A 23302-nucleotide genomic window follows, 5' to 3' on the forward strand; every position below is an offset into this window, starting at 1 on the left:
AACGGTGGCACTGTTGGACTGGCGGTAGCACCACTAGAAAGCACTGCTTATAGGCGGTAGCATCGCCTAGTTGACGGTAGCACTGCCCAGTTGGCAATACCACCGCCCAGTTTGCGGTACCACCGCCCGTAACCCTCCACTATAAAAACCCTAGTTAGGGCTGACGTTAGAACCACCCCCAACCTTCTCTACACCCCTCTAAACTGCTCTTCACCCCTCATTCCTCTTGCTCTATCTCTAGAAACTCAAGAAAACCCCTCTTTTACAAAGCTAAGGATCAATCTCAATGGTGATCACAAGAAGATTAACTACAAGAGTAACCCTTCAACTTTTCTCTCATTCTCAATTTATTGTTTGATCTTACCTTTTATTATTGGTAATATATATAGTTCCCATGATACCTAGAAGATCTTAAAGAGATAAAGGAAAGAGGAGATTAGATGAAACCTTTGAGTCCACATTGTTTGACTCATATGATCATGCCCTAAAATTCCCAACTTTTGAGTCAAAAATATGCATAAGGGAAAATATGTAGATCTAGAAGAGTTGAGTGGTTTGGAAATAATTCAATAGTTTGCTAACTTGGATGTTTTTTAAATTATTCAAATTAGTGAATCTATCTATCCTAGACTTGTTCGATTGTTTTACAATAACTTGCATGTACATAAGCATGATAATTTATCCATATCTTTTGAGGCATCATATACCTATTACGGATAGCATAATTTGTAATCTTATAGGAATTCCTAAAAAAAGAAGATGTTGCTACTTTATAGGACAATAGGACACTGAATCGGTTAGGGTTACATATTCTGAGGCATTAGCCACTATCTTTGAAAATCCTAATATGTCTATTGTTTTGAAAAGTTGTAAGCATACGCTACCATTCAACACAAAACTACTTTATTATATCATGATTATTATTCTATTTACCAAACAATACCATCATGACGAAGTTAATCAAATAAAATTATTTACAATGTATTGGATTATGAAAGGTCATGACAACTGCTTTGGATATTTGATATATCAAAACATGATTGAGTTGTTAATGAAAGACATGATGCTTCCATATGGTAGGTTAATTACTCAACTAATATATGCATATGATATAGTCATTTCACAAGATGAAGAAACTATAGAACTAGACAGATTCAACATTATTAATAGAAACATATTAAGAAGATTAAGATGTATAGTAATGAACCATGTTTGGCCCAGATTACTTAGGAGAACTGATCCTCGCCCACCTGAGCCAAAACCAGAAATACTTATATATAGGAGAAGTCAATCTCCTCCTACTAGTCCTTTGAAGCAACAGCTCCAACACCCTCCTCATCTGTTGATTTCATAGAAACTCAACTGGATCGAATTAAACTTTGTCAGGATCAAATTTTAACTGAGATACAGTACATTAATGCTCAATTTCATACTCTATTTAGGCATTTTGGATTACCACCACTTGAGTAGCTTGTATATTTCTCTTTTTTTACTGATGACAAAGGGGGAGAAGTCAATAGCTTTCTTGATGTGTTCCTTACACACTTTGGTATTATAATATACTTTGTAATGTTTTGGCACTCTTTTTTTTTTTTTTGCATAATATGAGGCACTTTATGATGATATTATGTTAATGCAAATGAAGTATGAAATGATGAATACGTTAATATTATGTATGTTATGCCCAAAGTGATGTTGATTTATTTTTGGTACGATGAATTGTAATGTTTTAAAATTGTGCATGTTATATTTTAATAATTTGAAACAATAATAATGCGTATGAAATTTTGATATGATATATTGCATTTGATCACTATGATCGAAATTATTTCACTTGAATTCAAAGGTTATGATTCCTTTTGAATTCAAGTTTGCCTTATCTCAATATGACATATAGATAGAGAGAGTTAAGGTTAACTCCTTCATTAATTGGTTATCATCATCAAAAGAGGGAGATTGTTGAATCTCGAATTTTGATGATGAAATCAATTGATAAATTGATGATCTAATACATGTGTTGAGATAAGTGATACAGGACTAATTACCATCGTTAAAAAGGTAAAACAATTAAAGAAGAATCAAATGTTAGGCCAGAGTCAATGATCGAGTATCGGGCCGGATGAATCAGGAAATACGATGAAGGTTCGGACGATGCATCAGAAACTCACCAAGAGTTCGTCGGAAGATTACCGAGAGTATGCCGGAAGTTTCGTTAGGAGTTCAGATGAATAATTAACGTACCAGACAACTAGGATTACTTATATTGTAATTGTTTAACCTTAACTATCATAGTTAGAACTTTAGTTTGAGTTAGTTTTGGGAGAAATCCTACTTACTCGATTAGGGACCAATTGAGCCCAAAACGAGACTAAATTGGGCTGGTTAGATGGCCTATTCAACCACTTAGAGCCACGTCAAGCGGTGGCACTACTTAGACTGGGCGGTGGAAACGCTTGAGGCTCGGCCTCCTAAGTGGTTTGGGTGGTGGTACTGCTAGAGCCCAATCTCCGATGCTCTGTTAAGCAATCCTACCACCCAGATTGGGCGATGGTACCGCTAGTGTTAGTCTGCAGGCGATGGTACCGTTAGTATCCAAAAAATCGATGATGAAACACTTTTTGACTCTATTTTTTAAAACATTGGGACCTATAAGTATCTCACTTTTTTCTATATGAAAGAGCACAAAAGTATGAACAAAAGTCTTAAGATTTTGGATTGTAATAGTATTAAAAAAGTGCTAAGTGTCCTCCTCTTTCTTTAGCTTTGTGATCATTTTAAGAAAGGTATTAGGTTTGTAAAAGTTATCTTCTAAACCTATGAAAAGGAAAAAGAGTTGTAAGAGGATAGTTGGTCTTTGCTCGTTGAAGGAAGATCATTAGTGGATATTGGTGATCTCAACGGAGAAGGAATCAAGAGTAGATGTAGGTTACGACGATCGAATCCCTATAAATCTGATTTGCACTTTCTTTCTATGTTTCATTGCTATTATATTCTGAGTTAATTGCTTAGTTTACTTACTCTAAGTCAAACATTCTTTCACTATCATTTTCATCAAACGAAAATTTTCTAAAATTAATGTTTTTATCGAAAATACCAATTCACCCCTTTCTTACTATCCATTTTGGTCCAAACAAAATATTCTTCCAAATAAGTTTGAGCCAACAATCACTATTAATGAAGATTAACTTTATATTTTTAATATTTTTATTATCATAAAAATGTTTTACGTCGCAAATAATCAAATAATAATCTGATAAATTTTAATTATAAGCACGTGTATACAAATAATATATGTACGCGAGATTAGGGGCTTTCTCTTCGTGTGGGTATGCAAATGCGGGTACACGAGGAAAATAAAAAGCCAAGGAACCAATATGCCACTCGTACGGGTTGCGTCCTCCGAAAGCGGTCGCTCTTTTGGAAGAACAAAAAGCCCTCTCCTGACAGTTTTAGGTGCCTTCCTCTCGACTCCATCTCCTCCTCCGTTCGTCGCCCCCGGTGGTTCTTCGTCTCCTCTTCCCTCTCCGCCTTCGTTCGATCGAGAATCGGCTGGGATGGCCAACAGCAATCTCCCTCGTAGGATCATCAAGGTAACCAATTCTTCCCTCTCAATCTTCTCTGATCTCTACCTGCTCTCCCATCCCTTATTTAGATCTCGAGGAGAGCGGGACTCTTTTGGTGGATCTATTACCAGATCTTTAGGGTTTCGATGCTTATGATCCCTCGAAATGTTCTTTTGCTGATCCTGGCTTGCTGATTCCGTCGTTCCAACAGGAGACGCAGCGGCTTCTTAGCGAACCAGGTCCGATCTGACCTTATGCTGGTCTCTGCTGATGATAGATTAGGGTGATGCCTTCTAGCGTGTAGGGTTTTGGTTTACGTATGTCATCGTGTGTTGCAGCTCCGGGGATAAGCGCGTCTCCCTCCGAAGACAACATGCGCTACTTCAACGTAATGATTCTTGGGCCGTCGCAATCTCCATATGAAGGTGAGGCTTGTGACTCTGTGATGTTAATAGTTCTTGCTACCAAACTCGTCTATAGCATATGCTTGGAGCTGCAAATAGGCTTCTTCTATTATGAATAGTTGGAACTTGGTTCGTAACAGTATGACCGACCATTTATGCATCATTTGGTGCTATGGATTTCACAAACATTTTTCAAGACGATTAAGATTTACATTTGTCTTAGCTCTTTGTGGTTTGATTTGTAATTGCTTTTATCAGCCTAGTTCAGGTATTGTTCCCTGGATACAAGAATCATCACCTCTGAGGCTAGTTTTTTCTGTAGTCTCCTTCCCTTAGTTGCATGGAAGCCATGACCTGTGCATAAGGTTTCTTCCAGTGTGGGGTTCGGGGAGGGCCAACATATGGAGGCTTAGTTTTTGACTGATTGTGTATCCATATTTCTACTTTTCAGTTGACTTTCTTATTTTTGCCATTTGAACTTGCTGAGTGACTAGCCACAACAACAACAAACCGTAAGATCTGAATTATTGGGATCAACCACATAAATATCTTCTGGCCAACGAGCATTGTGGAGTGCAATTATACAACTCAAAGAAAGAATGGTTAAATATTATTGTTTCTAATGAAGTTCTTCTACGTGTTCCTGTACATTTTTTAGCAGTGGCGGTCATCATCGACTCACCTTGTATTACAAGTCAAATCGGTGCATTTATAGATCTCTCTTCATTATGTCCATACCACTTTAAGTTTTTTTTTCTCATTTAACTACCCTAACTGTACAAATGTGACTTTCTTTTTCTTCCCTAATGATTTTACATATTCATATCAACATTATCATTTTAATAAAATTAACTATTGTATATGTTTCATAATTTCCTACATTTTGATCTATAAATCATAATTGAAAATGCAATTGTTCAATAAAATTTTGGACCAAGGGGTACATATTGATGACGTACATTATTGAGCCCCTTCTCTAGTGCTGTCTAATTTCAATCTTATAAATTCGTCTTCATCAATCTCACTTATTGCTGAAGACTAGATTGAATTTATTTGAGTTTTTTAGTTTTGGAATTTTCTTGTCCATTGTATGATTAAAGTTGCACTTCGTCTATTCAGTCTTATCCCACTTAGTTAAGAAATGTCATCTCCATAGATAAATTTTACAATTAGTCTCTCGGGATCCCATCATTCAAACTAATATCACAATATCATTAACAAACAATATGCACCATGAAAGTTTATTATATAACTGTCTGGTGAGCTTGTTTATTATTAATGTGAAAGGGCAAGAACTTGAATCTGATCCTTTATGTACACTAGTAAGAAACTCCTTAATGGGTTCATGGGGAACTAGCAAGAGGCTCCTGATGGTCTTGATGCTAGTGAGCACTCCGCCATAGATATCTTTTAATAGGATGACATAAAACCTAAAAATTAATGTCTGGCTTTGTTGAAACATTGGTGATTATAAAGATATGGATTACCTCTATTATGTTCCATTTGTGTTTTGAGGCAAAGCATACTGAATCTTTTTCATTTACATAGTAATTTAGCTGGATAGGTTCATACTGGTCATCTAATTGTGATTTTAATGAGTGGACTAATATAGTTAACCAGTTTTAGCACATCAAAATGCCAATAAATTATGATTTACCATTCCTGCTGAATCTAAATATACTAGAATGAAATAGAAATCATAGTTAGAACCAAAACTGCTTGACTAATTGAGCAAAAAACATGCATATTCTTGACCTATGTGGGTTCCCCAAATCTTATGGAAACCCTGTTCCCTTGTGTTGAAGCAATGCCAGTATCCGAAAAACACAATCATATAAGGATTAGAATTATCTAGTTGTTATCTTGATTTTTGAAAGAAGATCTCAAGCACTACTTATGATGGAGATGTCAATCTTTAAAGTTTCATGAAAATCTGAAGTCAATTTGAGCCATAGGTAACTAAAATCAATGTAAGAAATGTGTTGTGATAAAACATGTAGCTCTAAATTTACCTTCAGGCATGATCAAATTATCTAATTGCAGTTCATATCTTGCATGTTTCCAGTCCAAATTTGTATCTGGTTATGTAGTTCTTGAGCGGACGATAGAATTCACTAGAAAAATTATTGTCACTTAAACAATATTTCTGACAAGGAATCTTGCAGAACTAGCTAAACACAGAAGAGGAATCCATTGAAGTTCATGATCGTTTGACCATCCAATAAGAACTAAATGCAAATTTTTTATTCCTGCTTTTACCTGCAAGAGATGAAGCCCAAACAGAAGAATCATGATCATCTTAATTTTACTGAGCCTTATCTAGAATGTTCCTGCATTTGGTAAGCTGTATCTGTTTGTTGGTATATCGAAGTATTTGATGCATATAATTCAGCGTCTTCTCTAAGTTCTGTATCTCTTGGATTTTAGTTTCAGGTTCTATAAATGATTTTTATCATATGTTTTATTTATTGTCTTTAGTAGCACCTTTAAAGTAATCTTTATAGTGTGTCTTTATTTGAAACTTGGATTGAATTATAACAAAAGGTTGGTCTCTGAAGTATAATAGAATATTAGTTATGTCTCAAGATCTGTTGCAGGAGATTATTGTATGTATGATAATTCATTTTATTTTAAGGATGGTCTATGTTTTAGAAAGATATTTGTCGAAACAGTGTAAACAGTCAAAAGCTTCTGGAATGTTGTGGTCTTTCAAAATATACTTGAAGTATCCTTATCTGTTTCCCTCTTGTTGGACCTCTTATATTAGGAGGAGTATTCAAGCTTGAGCTGTTTCTACCTGAAGAATATCCAATGGCTGCTCCAAAGGTATGATGACTCCTAGTCATATGTTTTGTTTGCATCTACAGTAAGATGTTTTTAAGCAGACTGAAACAGCTGGCATTAGGTCATCACAGTGCAATAACAAGATTTCCTTTTTTCCTTTAAACTTTTTATACATTGATAGTTATCTTCTCGCATCATATCTGATCAGTTGGGAATTAATAATCATCTTTAAGATGAAATGCAGGTCAATTGTCTTCTCCTTAGGTTAATCCTCAAAAATTGAAAACATTACTAGGGATCTTCCAAGTTCTGCACATGTCATGTCTGTGATATCTTGTTGTCATAACACCTTGCAGGAGAAGGCTTAGGTTCCGAGTCTCAACTCTGTATTTTGATGTACTGATCTTAACTTCACTATATGTAATTCACCAGTCATGCTTTTTCTATTTTGACATACATAGCTTTTGGTAACCTCAGCATGCTTGTCATGCTTCTTCTTATTCATTGAGCTTTTATAACCTAATGATATTCAATTTATTATATCATCTGGGCCATAATTTATACTTGATGTCTCTGTACTGTTTTAGTTGTGATATTTTAAATCAAAGCCTACACATCATTCTCACAAGATGTTCGATTTTTTGTTTACTCTTGCTTGTACTGTGGAGATATAGGGCACTGATGTATAGTATTTCTTTTTTGGAGCTTGCACTTCTTTTTCTTTTTCTTTTTTTAATTTCTTTGTGGCTCTTCATCTTAAACTGCAAGCATATGTTACCTTTTGATATCTGAGCCTTCAGTTTCTCCCTCCCACTGCAAGTTAGAACAGGAATATCACTGATTGTATTTGTTTTTAATCTTCTGCTGCCCTTGGAGTTTGTCTTCTTTGAATCATGCCCAGTCTTACTGCATCTTGAGTTAGCTACCAATTCTGTTTTAATTGTCCCTGAAACAGGTCCGCTTTCTGACCAAAATCTATCATCCAAACATTGACAAGGTAAGCAAATTGTCTCTCGTTGTCTTTATGCAGGCAGTGTAATTTCATCAATAGTTTGATTTTTGCAGCTTGGAAGAATATGCCTAGACATTCTGAAAGACAAATGGAGTCCAGCTCTCCAAATTAGAACTGTGCTCCTCAGGTGACATGATCATTTTCTTGGCTATTCTGTTTGCATTGTGGAACAATGCACTCCTGTGCATGTGCTACTCAGTTCTACTCAGTTCAGGTTCTTGCATATGCATTCCTGTGAATAATGTGTTTGCTTTGATACTTCTAACTTGCTTTCTATCCGATGGTGTGCTCCTTTTTTTTTTTTTTATCTTTTTGCATTCTTGCTGCTCAGATAATTTATTTTAAATAAAAAATATCTTATTAAAGGCAAATAATTTAAATGGTTACTTTAGCCATTGTTTTCTTATTAAAGGACTAACTTTGGTTCACAAATTGTCAATGGCGAGAATTGCCTTTGCTGTTAATGACCCTAAGAAATAACAAAGCATGTCATTTTCCTTATTGTTCAAACTATTTATTAGACATGTACCACTCATTTAAGCATGACAATACAGTTGCATGATAATTACTTGTATATATATGTATACATAATATGCCTCTTTTTTAATGTTCATTCTAAGGATCATTATGATAATTACTTTTACCTTCATCCATAGTCACAAATGCAGTTACTTGAAATTTGGGAAGTAGTAATAAAATTTGAAATGAGTACTGGATAATGAATACTAAAAAAGAATAGATATTTGGTACATTAACATACCGAAATAATAATTTTTCTCATGACAAACATCAGATATCAATATAGTCTAGTTAATTCAAGAATGAATACTATGTGAACATGCAAGTAAATCTCAGATCTATTTAGCTGGGGGAAAAAAGCATGTTTGGTTATGTAAGTCTTTAACAGATTTGATGAATGTTACGACCATGCTTTCATTGACTGAACTTTTATGAGCTCATTCTAAATCAGCTGTTGGATAATAGCTTCTTGAGTTTGTAAGAGTTTCATTTCTTGAGCCTGACATTTGATCTTTGATCCTTCACATACTCTTCTATAGTATTCAAGCTCTTCTCAGTGCCCCAAACCCAGACGATCCACTATCGGACAACATTGCAAGGCACTGGAAGACAAATGAAGCAGAAGCTGTGGAAACAGGTAATAGGCCCAGTCATGCTTGTTTCAGCTCTGCCTTTGCTTTCTGCACGAATCAACAACTTTTGAAGATGGTACCAATTTTTTCTTGAGTTCATGATCGTTTTGTTGAAATTTCTTATTGTATTTCTTTCAATTTCAATTTCCTGCAGCCAAAGAATGGACCCGTCTATATGCTACTGGGGCATGAAAGCGAAGGTGGCATTCTGCATGTAATAACATCTTTACTACTGAACTTCAATTGTTCCAAGCTTTAATTAGTTCAAGCTCCTGCTGTTATACTATATGGTGTACATTGGTTGAAACCCCCTCTTTTTTATACAATCTCATCCCTCTGAGCAAGTTTCATTGTCTGCAAGAGAATAAAGAAAAAAATTATGTAGCAAACATGGTTGGAGTGAATTTTCTTCTATGTCACAACACTTCTCCAATGAAAAAGCTTAGGAACATTTTTGGAGGACAAAATAATCCTTTTATCAGTCTTTAGGGCCTATTGGTATTTAGATTAATTGTTCTGTATGTTATTTAAATTCATTAATTTTGTATTTATTATACAGGTTTTGGATGCATAAATAATAAAAAAATCATCAGTTTAACCGTAGGTTGACTTGCACCTTTTGCGATATTGACTTTGATTTCTGGTCCCTCCAAACATTGGATATATTCATCCATAGGGAGCATGATCTTATCGCATTACCGGAAACACGCTATAATCTTTTTATGTTATTTTGTTCTTTATATGCATGTGCATTTGTGTGTGATGCATTATTAAAATAAGCCTTGGTTAAGTGACTCGAGAGCTTCCAACTGCCTGAGATAAGGTAGGGTGTTTACAAATATACACACGCGTTGCTTACATATTATACAATCATATTCAAGGGGTGAAGGTTAAATTTCTTCTATCTTAAACTGGCCTTAGGCTTGTAATTTTTTATTCGCTTTTATGTTTTCTGTACCATCCATCTATTGCATGGTCTTCATCTGCGCTTGGGTGTATTATGAAGATCCTTTACAATTTTTTGTTAATATATAACCATCTAAAATCCTCATGTTAATCACTTGTACGATAGCTAGTTTAAGTTACTACCCACCGTCGTTAGATTTGCTCAGAGATGGACGTCCACGGTGATCTCTTATTTGTGTTGGCAATGCAATGGATAATACGGCTGCAATAACCGAGCCGCTGCAATTGTACTTGTTCTTTTTACCTGAGACCACTGAGTTATCCCGGACAAAACATGGAACCATGGCAGTCCCTTGGTGATGTACTCCTGGACCATCAACTCTTGTCCATATCTGAACTGGATGTAGGCGAGAGAAGAAAAGATCAAGCCTGTGTTGGATGGATGGATGGATTTATGCGAGTCATATGACAACAACAATGCATGGGGACCTCCATTTGTTTTTCTGAACACATTAGAAAGTGTTAAGAAGAAGAAGAAGAAATCTAATGACAGTAGTTCATAAAATGCACAACCAGACACTGCATTCTGAGCAGATTCAACACCCAACACCACCTGCTGAGGATATCTTTCTGCAATGACAGTGATGGTGGTCTCCCACCAGTTGGTGATAGTTGTCGCTGCGTTATTGGTTTGGGTGGGAGGTTTGTGGGATTATAGAGACAGTGAGGTCACATGTAATGTTTGTCCACAACCAAAAAGATCTCTCGGCTTTCACATGCCCATGGCTGCGCCTCATCCCCTTTTCCTTTAATTAAGAGCATCATTGCGTGGCTGCTCGAACACCATTTGATTTTGTCAGTGGACATTTGTGTGAGGCAAGGAATCTTCTGTTGCAGAATGGTCTTGATTGATTACCTTCAGCTTCCAGGTAATTAACCCTGTACATCTGCATTGATCTTGGCTTGTGTTGCTGTAGAATTTCATAACTTGAGCAGACTTGAATTGCTCAGAAATTGTTGCACGAGGACAGCATCTTCAAAGATGGTTATCTTGTCTTGCTATGGAACAACAGCATGTGCAAATTCTGTGTGTTGCACAAGGGGCCACCCTGAAGTTTCATAGTGTTGTTTTTTTTTGTTCCAAAGCAAAACTTAATTGTATTCCTCTAAAAAAACGTCATTTTACCATCTCCTCTTCTACCAGAAGAGATCAAAGTTTCTAAAATTATAACACATAGAAAAAAAAAGAATGTTAACAATGGCTCAAAGTCTTTAGTATTCGATAGATGGATTAAAGCAGCAGCATCACTTCCGATATGAATATTTTATATGTCCATACTCCAAGCTTCAAATAAGCCATTCCGTATAGTCATAGCTTCATTACGAATGCTAGATCTGTCCACACAACCTGCAAAAACAACAGCACCATGATTCTCATATCCATCTGACATTCGTATCAAATTCACTCGAATGATTAACATTTATAATAAGACTAACAGATTTAACAAATATTTTAAATTCATCTTTCTCTATAGCTACATCACCCTGAATAAAGTCATGATGAGAAATTAACCACAGATTGCTATTAGAAATTTTGACTTGCAATCTCTGTGTTTTTCTATTATTAAAAAATAAAATATTTTCAATTGTTACAGAATTGTTGTTGTTTTGAATAATACATGTGCATGAGCCTTTAAATTTGATTGTTTGATTAAATTGCTTCTAAAATTAATCTTTTTTAGAATATATATATATATATAATCTTTTTCTTATATCTTGAATGACTAATAGTAAATTTTCTTCTTCTAAAATGTTCTTGCAACAATCTTGGATTAATGAGAATTTTTACTATATTCAAAACTAAATCTTGGCTTATTTTTTACTCTCCAACATTAAAATACATAATATGTAAGTGGCAAGTAGTTGTGTCTCAAGATAGAGCTTAGAATTATGCTTTATCTAGCACCCAATCTTTTATTAGCACAAAATGACATAAAAGTTTGGCTTCCTAGTAATATTATTTAAGTTAGAAAATATTTTCTTTGTCTATAAAATAAGACTGTATAATAATAATAATAATAATAATAATAATAATATTATTATTATTATTATTATTATTATTATTATTATTTATACAGAGGACAAACTCATAATAAAGGTAAATGGGTATTGGACCTGTGCATGCACCTCAGAATAAACAGCTCACTTCACTTGTGCCAAGTACTAACTACATATCTCAACCTTCTTGTTCCATGGTTTGTTCTCCTCAGGACCACCATTTCCGAAGCCGCGAGAGGAAGAAAGGCTGAGGCGAGCCATTTCGACTCCCTCGTGAACGAGACCGGCCGCCTCCATTTATTGGTCACACGGATTCTCCATCTCTTTCACCTCTTGACTTCATGCGCAGACACCACCAGGATCCGTCCTCCCTCTTTCTCTCCCATGGCGGCATTCATCGTCGTCACTCTGATAGCAACCACTGCGTCACGGGGACTCGTCATGTGCGCTCACAGGTGATGCTTGTTTCAATCCCATCCATCGGCTTGGATTTTGCTGGCAGCATAGCGTATCAATCATTTTCCCCTTCGGTTTAGGTTTGCCATTCGTTGTCCTCTATTTAGGGCAGAGTAATGGAATCGCTCTGCCGCAACGTATTCAAGAATCCCTGACACCGGCAAACGCGTAAGGTATGCTATGCTATTTATTACTTCTCTAGTCTTTTCTTAGCTTTTTTTCCTCCATCGCTTCACCTCCCTACGTCAGTCTTTTGGTTATAGAGGTTCGTTCATAATACAGTGTGTGACGACAATCATAACCGATGCACAAACTAAGCATCGCATAGTTTGATTCGATCATTTAAAGTTGATACAACTAATTGTGTTTAGCTGGTAATTTCAATGGAATGCTTTGGGAGCAAATCAAACAACCTAATATATCTAGTAGGATATGGATTCACAATAATACTATCGACTCCAAGTATAGTATTTAATCTCTTAATCATGCAAAACTAATCGGTATTAGGTTGTAATAGATTATTTGATGATGTTATTACGTATGTAGCTTTGTTCCAACATTGTTAGAATTCTTTTAACCAACCAATTATTTTTGTTTCATATTGTTCATAATCATGGTAAAAGTATTTATAATAATGTTACAGGCTTATAAGGGTTTGTAAAGGATAGTCGTCGACTTGGACTTAATTATTTTGTATCAATAATTCGCTCTTAGGGCTTAGCATATCAAAAAAATTATGAATGAATGATTTAGGGAAGATCTATTTGTTGACATTCTAAAAAGCATATACACAATGACATCTCAAGGCTAATCTTCCATCACACTAAGGTAAAACTTCAATCAAAGAAAATGGCATCAGCAGCAATAAATAATAAAAGAAAAAACAGAATTAAACCTTCAGGGATTTTGAGAGGAGATTTGCAGATGTTATAGTATTTTTCAATTAAACAGGATATGTCATCCTTAGGTCATAACAGGATATTGGGTTCAGTCATCCAAAGCTCATGCAACCACAAAAATCTATAAAGCCATCCACAAAACATGCATGTAAGGAGTAATACAATGTATAATATTAATATTACACACCTTCTTACACATGAGGAGGCCTGTGAGAGTCAGCCTTCCCAAGATGAAAAGGACAACTGCTGCAGTGGTAATGATAACAAGATAACACCACCCCCCCAAAGGCAAAAGAAACATGGGAGAAGGTGCCAGTCTTTGCAGATGGATCCTTTTGTCCTCTTGCAATCCTTCCTAAGCTGTAGCTTCTTTTTACAAAGCACTAAATTAAACCACTTTATCTCACTGTATTTCAAATGCTGCTACCATCCTTATCCTAATGATGAGATATATTTGTCTTGGCAACAAGGAAACATTTCCCTTAGCTTTTCTTTTGGAGCTTCCAACCCCATTCTAGAGTAATAATATGCATACCTTCCCTATCCCTTCTTTCCCAATTTTCTACTCTATTTTATCCTTTCTCTCCCTCTGCGAAGGGGACTGAGGAGTTCCCAGAGCGTGGTGGCTGTGGAGGAACTCTCGGATAAACAAATAAGTTGAGGCGTATGAGCATAGATACTGTTACAGAGGTGAGATTCCACTCTTTTTATCTCCTCAGTTGGATCTCTGTGTTTCTTTGACAAATCCAGTCTCTGCTATCTTCTTCTTTGCATGTTAGGCAACAGTAAATGCACATTGCTGTAGGGGGAGACTCCTGCTGACCTATTACTTAATATTATTTTTCATGTTGTTCACCCATTTAATAATCCCTAGCCATATGAAAGTAGCTTTTTTATGTTGATTCACAAAAAGGTGGTCTCGTTTCTACTTTTATGAATGCATATTTGCAAATGTTTATCTTTCATGCAAAGTTTGTCAATTTTACAGATCCACATGTTCTAGTATTAAATGCTCCTACAGAGCATGTCCTCCTCCTTTTTCTCATGCCTAGAAAGCTTGGAAAAGTAGTATAATCCTATAGTTCCCTTTGCAAAATCCACAATTTTTTTGGCTGGTCACTCTTTATTTCTGCATGGATAGAGATTGTTGCTATGATTCATACACTTGTTTCCGTTTGGGAGAATTACAAGGGGATGTTCTGCTTACTGCTTTGGTAAAGATTGTTGCTAAAACACTGAGAATGCCAGTTGAAACTTGAGCACCATTAATTCTGTCCTTGTTTCTTATCATCCACTCATCTGCAAAGATGAAATAAAGATGGAAGTACTGCTGTTCCCAAAGCTGTCTCCTCCTCCAGCTTCTACATCATTTATTGACGACGTGAACCATTCCACCATCTCTCGCTCTCTCTCTCTCTCTCTCTATCTTTTTCCTGTGCACACAATATTTTTCACATTGCTATGGATCTACAGCTCATGTACATGCATTGCCATGGCAAAAGAATTGCACAGATGAAATAAAGTTGGAAGTATTGCTGTTCCCAAAGCTGTCTCTTCCTCCAGCTTCTACATCATTTATTGACCTGAACCATTCCACCATCTCTCTCTATCTTTCTCCTTTGCACGCAATGTTTTTCACATTGCTATGGATCTACAGCTCATGTACATGTATTGCCATGGTAAAAAAATTGTAGAGAGAGCAGCCATGTGGGAGTACAGAACAGTTCTGTATGCACAAGCTCTACTATTCCTATTCCTCTCTCTCTCTCTCTCTCTCTCTCTCTCTCTCTCTCTCTCTCTCTCTCTACTCACGGTTTGCTCACTTCTTTAGCTAATTCAGTATCTGCTGTTGTGCTTCTCACCACCACCTCTCCTTCCTTCCTCCATGGAGAGAGTTTGAAATTTGAAGTGGGGCTTGGAAATGTGTGCCTCCATCTGTGCGGTGTTGCTTCTATTTAATTGTACCGTTGTCCACCATCTCTTTGGTTCTGAAGCATAGTTTAGGCATCTGAGCAGGTGAAGCCAAGTGTTGGGGTGTGGGTTTGAGCTTTAAGATTCGATCCAATGCCGAGATCAAGGTAAGGACTTTCGTCGAACACTTTTGTTTCGTGAGCTCTCTCTTTGAGGCCACCAAGTTGGTGAGAGGTGTTCTGATGGGGAGCAGAGGGTCGTCAGATGCGCCGCAGAGGCAGTCGCCGCGGGCGCCGCTCCACCTGAGGGCCACCGCCTGCTCCGAGGCCAACAGCGTGCACCACCGCCCCGTGGCCGCCGACCGCAGCCCCAGGGTGTCCCCTCGTGGTGTCTTACAAGAGGTAAGCGAGGAGCGTCCTGCTCTTGTTGGCCACCAGTTCATGCACTGATTCAACTCCGTGGCTGATGGCTTCGATGCAGCAGAGGAAGCGGGGCACGAGGGTAACCGACCTGGAGACCAAGCTGAAGAAGGCGCAGGAGGAGCTCAAGCGGCTGAGAGACCAGGTGGCCTCGGCGGAAGCCGCGAAGACCGAGGCGGAGCAAGCTCTCGTGAAGGCCAAGAAGCGGATCACGGCCACAGCCCCGACGGCGAAAGGAGAAGACGTCAAGCGTCATGTTCCTCAGGAGTCTCGAAAGGAGGGCGGTCCACCGCAGGAGAACAAGTCCGAGGAGGAGAGCGTCACTTCTCCCGCGACGATGGATGTCTTCGAAGTAGTAGTGCCGACTGAGCCCATCCACAGAGAGAACGAAGACGTCAGCATGCAGAAGAAAGAAGAGAGTGCGGTGGAGAGGGAAAAGGAGGAGACAAAGACAATGATCAGCGATGCAGTAGTTGCTGAGACAGAGGAGAAAAAGAAGGAAGAAGAGGAAGACGAGAGAGAGCCGGTGGTGATACCTGATAGCCCACAGGTGGACGCTCTCAAGGCCAAGCTCTCGGAGAAGGAGAAGGAAGTGGAGATACTCCTCGAGGAGAACGTCATCTTCAAGACCAGAGCCGACGAGGAAGCGAGGCAGATCGCAGACGCTGCTCGGGCCAAGGAAGAAGAGCTGACGGCGAGGCTGAACTCCACGGAGGAAGAGCTCAAAGAAAGCAGAGCTAAAGCGGGTCGCCTGGCGGAGCAGCTGGAGGCAGCAGAAGGAGCGAAGGCGGCGTTAGAGGCGGAGATGAAGCGGCTGAGGGTGCAGACAGAGCAATGGCGGAAGGCGGCAGAGGCCGCTGCCGCGGTACTGGCAACGGGGGACGCAACGGCCGAGGACACGACGGGGAGAAGGGTAGCGGAGCGGTGTGGGTCGATGGACAAGCACCTCGGCTGGGGGTCGCCGCTGGTGGCCGGGGACATGGATGAAGACGGCAGCGGGAGGAGAAAGAGCGCCGGGATTCGAGTGCTCGGGGAGCTGTGGAAGAAGAAGGGTCAGCGGAAATGAGCTGATCGAAACAGAGGAAGGAGGTGAGTAGCTCAGCCTCATCCGTCCCTCGTTATGCTTACTCTGTTCGATTATTACTACTGTTGTAGTTGTCGGTAATAGGCAATCTTTTGGTGTCTGCATCTCTCTGCTTTGGATTTGAATCATAATGGAGGGAAGTTGTATGAGTTCTTCTTGGTAGACATGGGATTTTTTTTGGCACACTATTTTAGCACACAAATCATTGGCTATGTAACTTTTAATCATGTTGGATTAGGTTTAAATATCAACATTCTTGGTTTAAGCACGAGTAATTATCCTTCCCCATTTTAATTACGTTGCTAAACTCACACTAATCTGTCATGAATTTTCTTTTAAATTGAATGGAGTTTTTTTTTATTACGAAAAGTGATTAATAATTTACTTTTATGTCTTGCTATTTGATTGTTCAATTTGATTGAATGGAATTTGATTGTTTAATAATTTACGAAAAGTGATTAATTATTAGAGCATATTATGCGTTTGAATTTGATTGTTTATTCTTGATCTTTCTTGAGAGAAGTCAACCGTAATAAAATGTTATATAAGGTGAAAAAGAGCAAAAATGGTCTTTTAAAACATCTTTAAGAATAAGAATTGATGTTACCAGAAAAAAAGGGGATTAGGATGGAAATTTGTTCTTTAGAGTTCCTTCAAACCATTTGTGTGTGTTTGCATAGTGATCAACGTATTAATTTATCATCCATGAAAGGTCAATGTATAATTGCAATTTATATGAAATTGAGACCTAAAAGGACCCTTTGGCTTCAACCCTTTGTTGGTTGTATGCATGTGTAGAACTGACACAACTACATCCAAATATATTCTTTTAATACATATACAATTATATGAATGAAATTGACTTTGATGTTGACTCTGATACCTGAACCGAGTCTGATGAGCCAACTGACCAATAACTTCATTTTGATCCTTCAATCACGGACCGAAATGCTTAAACAAGAGTTAATGTAGTCCACTCATCAGGCCCTTATAAATTAATCATACACATTATCCACTTTCGATGTTGGATTAATGGGATGTTACAAGGTAGGTCAAAATCTGAATGCTTGCAATATCTGGAAACCATATATGAACTTGGATTTTATATATATATATATATATATATATATTTGAAGAATACATACAATTGTTAGTCTGTAATCCCAAGTATAGCATATGCTGATTCATGGCTTAAAATTTGATTTTGCCTCTCTAAAGCTGCAAGTAGTAGTGAAGATATTTAATGCAGTTTTTTCTGCTTAATTATGAGACCAAAAGGTCAACGAATTCCTTGGAATCACACAATGTGAATTGTTGATTACCTTCTTAAATTATTGCTGCTAGAACTTGAACTCAATCTTAGAGACACAGTCAGGCACTTCAACAGTCCATGTCTGCTGTGCTTTCAGCCATACATTGTTGTCCTCAACAGCTTCGAAGCTTTGGAGTGTAAGAAAACCCTAATCATAGTGACTAAGCTTAGCAAAACCAAAGGATGGAGCTACTTCGCTGTTGTTCTCAGAAATGCTTCACCATGATAAATTACATATGGCCAAATAACATTTGAGACTTTAATCAATAAACCACTGGAAACATTCAACATCTAACTAGGAATAGCATGGAGGCTAAATTTTTGGCTGATGGAACCTCTTCACCTTTCTCTTATAATGTGTGGACTAACCTCACAAGATGACATTTTATTGAAGAAAGAAGGATGCCACCAACCTTTGCACACTTTGTAATCAAGTTTTGGTGTTGACCTTTTCCAAGGAATCTGTAAAATGATGTGATGCTTCTTTCTGTGTCAAACATATGTTTGCATTCAGTCATCGTCAATGGCAGAATGCAAAGAGGCAATAAGACAAACCTTTCCATCTTTGTGTTCGCCAAGAAGTCTACAGCTTCAAGGTAAAACAAAACAAGAGAAGAAAGCACTCCTCTCGGATTGCAGAATCCACCTTTCATGACTGCAATGCAATAATGTGTGTCAGAAAGTTTCATTATTAAACAATGTATTGATGTTTAGTGCATGTCATTTCTCTATTGAGAAAATTATTAGGGTTTTTTTCTTTTAATGAATGAACTATATATATATATATATATATATATATATATATATATATATATATATATATATATATATATATATATATACACACACACAGTTGTCTTAAACCCAATAAAAGTATACGCACCATTTTGAACCGAGATGACCTCCCTGATGCTCTCCGTATGTTCGACCGGATCTCTGCCTCCTACAATTCCCTCGTCGCCGTCTACGCTCACCGGAACCACGCGCGCGAGGCGCTCGCGGTGCTCTCCCGGATGTTGGCTGCCGGCCTCAGACCCACTCGCTTCGCCTTTGCACCCCTTCTCTCCCTCCCTTCGCTTGATCTCGACCGTGGCATTCAACTGCACTCTCTGATACTCAAGTCCGGGTTTCTCCACGCCGACCCTTTCTCCGGCACCGCTTTGCTTGGTCTGTACGCGAGGAACTGGAGACTGGATGATGCGTTCGGTCTGTTCGAGGAAATGCCCACCAAGACTGTCGTCACTTGGAACTCCACCATCGCGGCGTTCTCCCGGCGCGGCTTCGTCGAGGAGTCCATGTTCTTGTTCCGACGGCTGTTGGGAACTGGAATGGGTCTGACGGAATGCTCTTTTCTGGGCATCTTGTGCTCTCTCCGCTCATCGGACAGCTTGCGGTATGTGGAGCAAATTCATGGGCTCGCTGTGAAGACCGCGATGGATTCCTTCCTTGTCGTCGCAAATGCTTTGCTTAATGCACTCTCCACTTGCTCGGGAGTGCTCGCAGCTGAGCGGTTCTTCAACAGTTTGCAGACTCGGGACGTGGTTTCTTGGAACACGATGATGACAGGGTTCGCGAAGAGTAGTATCCCGGAGAGAGCCTTGGAGCTCTTCTTCGCGATGCATGTCGATGAAGTATCACCCAGCGGGGCTACGATCGCCACCGTGATCAATGCTTGCACCTGCTTCGACTCCGCAGAGTACGGCGAGCTCATCCATGCCAAAGCAATCAAGCGCAATCTTGACAACGACATGTTCGTCGCCAGTTCGCTGATCGACTACTATGCAAATTGGAAGAGGCTGCAGGATGCGCACAAAGTGTTCGACGAACTTCCCGTGAAGAATGTAGTTTGTTGGAATGCTCTCATCTCAGGCTATTCAAAGGATGATCCACCTACCTGCCTACTTCTTCTCAAGTCGATGTTGCGATCGGAGAACAGACCAAACGAGCTGTCCTTCTCTTCTATGCTCACGCGACTGTCTCCGGCCCAACTCCAGCAGCTGCATTCATTGATCATAAGAATGGGATACGACAACAACGAGTATGTTTCCAGTGCCCTCATTGCCTCATATGATTCTCCTGGCATTTCATCTGATGCCTCCTCCTCTGTCAAGGATGCTGATCCAGTGGCTACCTCTACTGCTCGATCAAATGCTACAGCTAGTGTTCACAACAGAGCCGGTCGATACCAAGAGGCACAGGAGCTGCTTCTCCGGCTGCAAACTCCTGACACCATGTCATGGAACATCTTGCTGAATGCCTGTGCTCGAAATCGCGGCTACTCCGAAGCCTTGTTGTCGTTCAAACGCATGCAATCCTCTGGTCATTCGATCGATAACTACTCCGCGGTGAGCTTGGTAAGCATCTGTTCAAGGATCAACAGCCTGGAGCTCGGGAGGTCAGTCCATGGGCTTATCGTCAAGACCATCTCTGGTTGCATGGACACCTTCGTCTGCAACGTGTTGCTGGATATGTACGCAAAATGCGGCAGCCTGGACGGTTGTCTGAAGGTGTTCGATGAAATGGGTGATAAGAAGAACCTCGTTTCATGGACGGCGCTGATCTCAGGATTAGGACTCCATGGCTGCCCTCATGAAGCGCTTGCGCGGTTTAAGCAGATGGAGTCCGAAGGGTTCGAGCCCGACCGAGTCGCTTTCCTCGCAGTGCTTTCAGCATGCAGGCATGGAGGACTTGTGGAAGAGGGGATGCTGATGTTGGAAAGCATGAAGAGTGACTATGGCATTGAACCAGAGATGGATCACTATGTGTGTGTGGTTGATTTGCTGTGCAAATGTGGGCATCTAAAGAAAGCAGAGCTTGTGATCAGTGGCATGCCCTTTCAGCCAAATGCTGTCTTATGGCGCACCTTCCTTCGAGGATGCAAGACATTTGGTGGTCTGTTGACATGATCATACTTAAGGATGGAACTATGTCTAAAGTGCAACTGAAGTAGGACAATAGACAACTACGATTCATTCTTTTGGAAGCATGGTTTCAAATTTCATTCCATGTATCACCAGTATGCCCAGTATGGGGGTCAAGATCTTTCATCCGATTCAACCAATATATATATATATATATATATATATATATATATATAGGCCCTTCCACAGACCCAACGTTGTTGATGTATCTATAAACCCCATATTTATATAATAATAGTAGTGGTGATTTTTATTAAAAAAAACTTTTCTTTTTAGATTTTTCTAGGAAGGTATCTTAGTTTTCAATTTTCATATTTGGTGTCCCTTTCTTCTCTGGTACCTAAATGCCCATCATCACTCTCACCTTTTTCTTTGTATGAATATTATGGATTGTCTTGATAGTCTTCATCCTATTGCTGTTGTTTCTACATTATCATATATGTCTTCACTCAATCATGATCACCTTTAATCTCAACTCCTCAACTTATATTTAATAAAAAATTTAAGAAGATAAAAGACATGCCTCATACTCAGAGAATAAGATGATAGTGAAAGATAGGATTAAGGTGACGATCGACAATGTCCATCCGAAGGAGATGGTAACGATAAGAGGGTATTAAAGAAAAAAAAATCAAATAGAAAAATTAAAACTGAAAAAAAAAATTAAAAAAAATCATCCGAATATTAGACTATATTTAATAAAAATTATTACGTACAAGTACAATTCCAATCATAAGAACAAGCCAAGAGGCTTTTGGCATTACAATCCAACGTATCAGATCTCGGCACATGCCTCACGCCTGCAGTGCTGGTGTGGAACAGTTTTTTAAACCTGGAATCTGAAAATTATTATTATTTTTTACCTTTTGAATATTAATGTGCTAAGTACTAACAATTATCTACAACACGAGTGTCAGGTAAAGGATGACACCAACTATTTCATCAATTTATCCCATAAATGTAACTCAATCATCCAACATGATGGACCACATATATAATATTCTCCCCAACGCATGAGAATATTTTACATGACATGGCTCCATCAGGCCCCTCGGCCCATGTGTCTCTCATAGGGGAAGAGATTTATACGTGGGGCGATTTGACGATACCCGAAAGACTGCGGTCTTCGGCCCCACATACGGGTTCACTGATTGCCACCCGCCACGTGCATGGCACGTGTGAGATAATTTTTCCGCGGCCCACCTCGAGAGTAGTGCTGCAGTCACCACGTGGGACTCGTCCGCTCGTCCATCAACGGTAGCCTCTCGCGGGTCGGATTCAGAAAAGCACAAGCAGCCGTAAGATACTGAAACGACGCCATTACCAAGTCCAAATTAACAACTCACCGTTTCCTACCCATTCGCGTGCCTGGCAGCCACGAGGAAGCCGTGGAATCCACTTACCAAGGTCGACTAGTAGCGCGGGTAGGCGAGACACGTACCCTTCGATCGCCTGACGACAAAGCTCCTCAATTGCCAAACTCGAGAGCACCGCGAAAACCTTTCACACCGCGTCACACCGTTCGCTAGGATCACACGCATCGCCCCCCGCGGGACCCAATGACCTGCTGAGTCAGGATAACGTACGGGGGTCGGCGGGTACGGAATCATCTGGTAGAAGAGACCTCTTCTCATTGCGTCGTCGGAGAAAAGATACACAAAAGAGGGGCTCCGCCCATATCTCACGCCGAGGGTTTCCAACCTCAGCGAAGCCGTCCACGCAAGCTTCATTGCACCCGAAAGCCACCGCTGCCCTTCCTCTCCTCTCGTCACCACATTCCACTCGCCCGTTGCCCCATCGCCGTCACTGGATCGGCAGCAGATTGCCTCCTTCCTCTCGTCTCGCTCTGTTCGCAGGTACATGATCGCTTCCTTTCTACTGTTTGTGCTCTTAGCAAAGTTGTAGAGAAGAGAAAGAGAGAAGAGAACCGTCGAGAGGTACTTGCCTGCTCTTCCTCTTATTATCGTCCTTTCTTCGCCTCTTTTCCTCTTGCTTCCCGGCCAAGCAACAGTCGCCGTTTGTTCCGCGTCGTCCCGTCATTACCTCGTTCCAGAAACCGCCATAGGGGGAGAAGCCGTTGTAACCGCAGAGTAATTTTCTACGCGATAAGCTCCTCCATCGAACGACGCCATGGTTGGTGATTTGGTGAAAATAATTGGGGCGTGAGATTGGCAGCAGAGCGAGTGAGACACACACAAGAGAAAATGAACCTCGTTACACGCGTCCCGCACTTGTTTCCCCAAAATTGTCTCCTTCTCATCCTGCGTCTGGGTCCCACAGAAGTATGTGGCTTGGGAGTTTTCGACTCACGAGCGCTAAAAAGGAGAATAAGAAAAAGAAAAGAAGAGGAGAGAAGAAGGAAACTTGCATTTTTCACTTAAATCTCTCTATTTTACATGTCAGCTGACACTTTTGTACGTAT

The 23302-nt window shown here is 39.5% G+C and overlaps 3 protein-coding genes and 1 long non-coding RNA gene across 12 annotated transcripts; 3 read left to right on the top strand and 1 right to left on the bottom strand.

The window, feature by feature from the left end:
• Positions 1–3354: 3354 nt before the first annotated feature.
• LOC135665595 (ubiquitin-conjugating enzyme E2 36-like) lies at positions 3355–9269 on the top strand. Of its 2 annotated transcripts, XM_065177221.1 has the most exons (8): positions 3361–3590; positions 3775–3802; positions 3902–3988; positions 6735–6793; positions 7707–7748; positions 7817–7890; positions 8822–8919; positions 9069–9269. In XM_065177221.1, the coding sequence occupies exons 1-8, from the start codon at positions 3375–3377 to the stop codon at positions 9104–9106; spliced, it is 642 nt and encodes a 213-aa protein (XP_065033293.1). In that variant the 5' UTR covers positions 3361–3374; the 3' UTR covers positions 9107–9269. The 2 variants fall into 2 exon arrangements, with proteins under 2 accessions (XP_065033294.1, XP_065033293.1); XM_065177222.1 differs by lacking the exon at positions 3775–3802 and having other exon boundaries at positions 3355–3590.
• Positions 9270–12075: 2806 nt separating this feature from the next.
• LOC135665608 (interactor of constitutive active ROPs 4-like) lies at positions 12076–16915 on the top strand. Of its 7 annotated transcripts, none has more exons than XM_065177242.1 (6): positions 12076–12333; positions 12415–12507; positions 13831–13923; positions 15238–15311; positions 15398–15545; positions 15625–16915. In XM_065177242.1, the coding sequence occupies exons 4-6, from the start codon at positions 15298–15300 to the stop codon at positions 16627–16629; spliced, it is 1167 nt and encodes a 388-aa protein (XP_065033314.1). In that variant the 5' UTR covers positions 12076–12333; positions 12415–12507; positions 13831–13923; positions 15238–15297; the 3' UTR covers positions 16630–16915. The 7 variants fall into 7 exon arrangements, with proteins under 7 accessions (XP_065033314.1, XP_065033312.1, XP_065033315.1 ...); XM_065177240.1 differs by having other exon boundaries at positions 15250–15311; XM_065177243.1 differs by lacking the exon at positions 13831–13923.
• A 1918-nt stretch (positions 16916–18833) lies between these two features.
• Positions 18834–20960, top strand: LOC135665596 (pentatricopeptide repeat-containing protein At3g58590-like). The gene has a single exon (XM_065177223.1). It carries the CDS (start codon positions 18880–18882, stop codon positions 20863–20865), a length of 1986 nt encoding a protein of 661 aa, XP_065033295.1. The 5' UTR covers positions 18834–18879; the 3' UTR covers positions 20866–20960.
• An 833-nt stretch (positions 20961–21793) lies between these two features.
• On the bottom strand, positions 21794–23289 carry LOC108953334 (uncharacterized). Of its 2 annotated transcripts, none has more exons than XR_010509381.1 (2): positions 22826–23289; positions 21794–22755 (listed from the first exon to the last, which is right to left on the bottom strand). It is a non-coding gene; the product is annotated as an uncharacterized LOC108953334 (long non-coding RNA). The 2 variants fall into 2 exon arrangements; XR_010509380.1 differs by having other exon boundaries at positions 21794–22758.
• Positions 23290–23302: the final 13 nt, after the last annotated feature.

This window comes from Musa acuminata, unplaced genomic scaffold (assembly GCF_036884655.1).
Source record: "Musa acuminata AAA Group cultivar baxijiao unplaced genomic scaffold, Cavendish_Baxijiao_AAA HiC_scaffold_1033, whole genome shotgun sequence".
In the NCBI taxonomy this organism is placed as follows: Eukaryota; Viridiplantae; Streptophyta; class Magnoliopsida; order Zingiberales; family Musaceae; genus Musa; species Musa acuminata.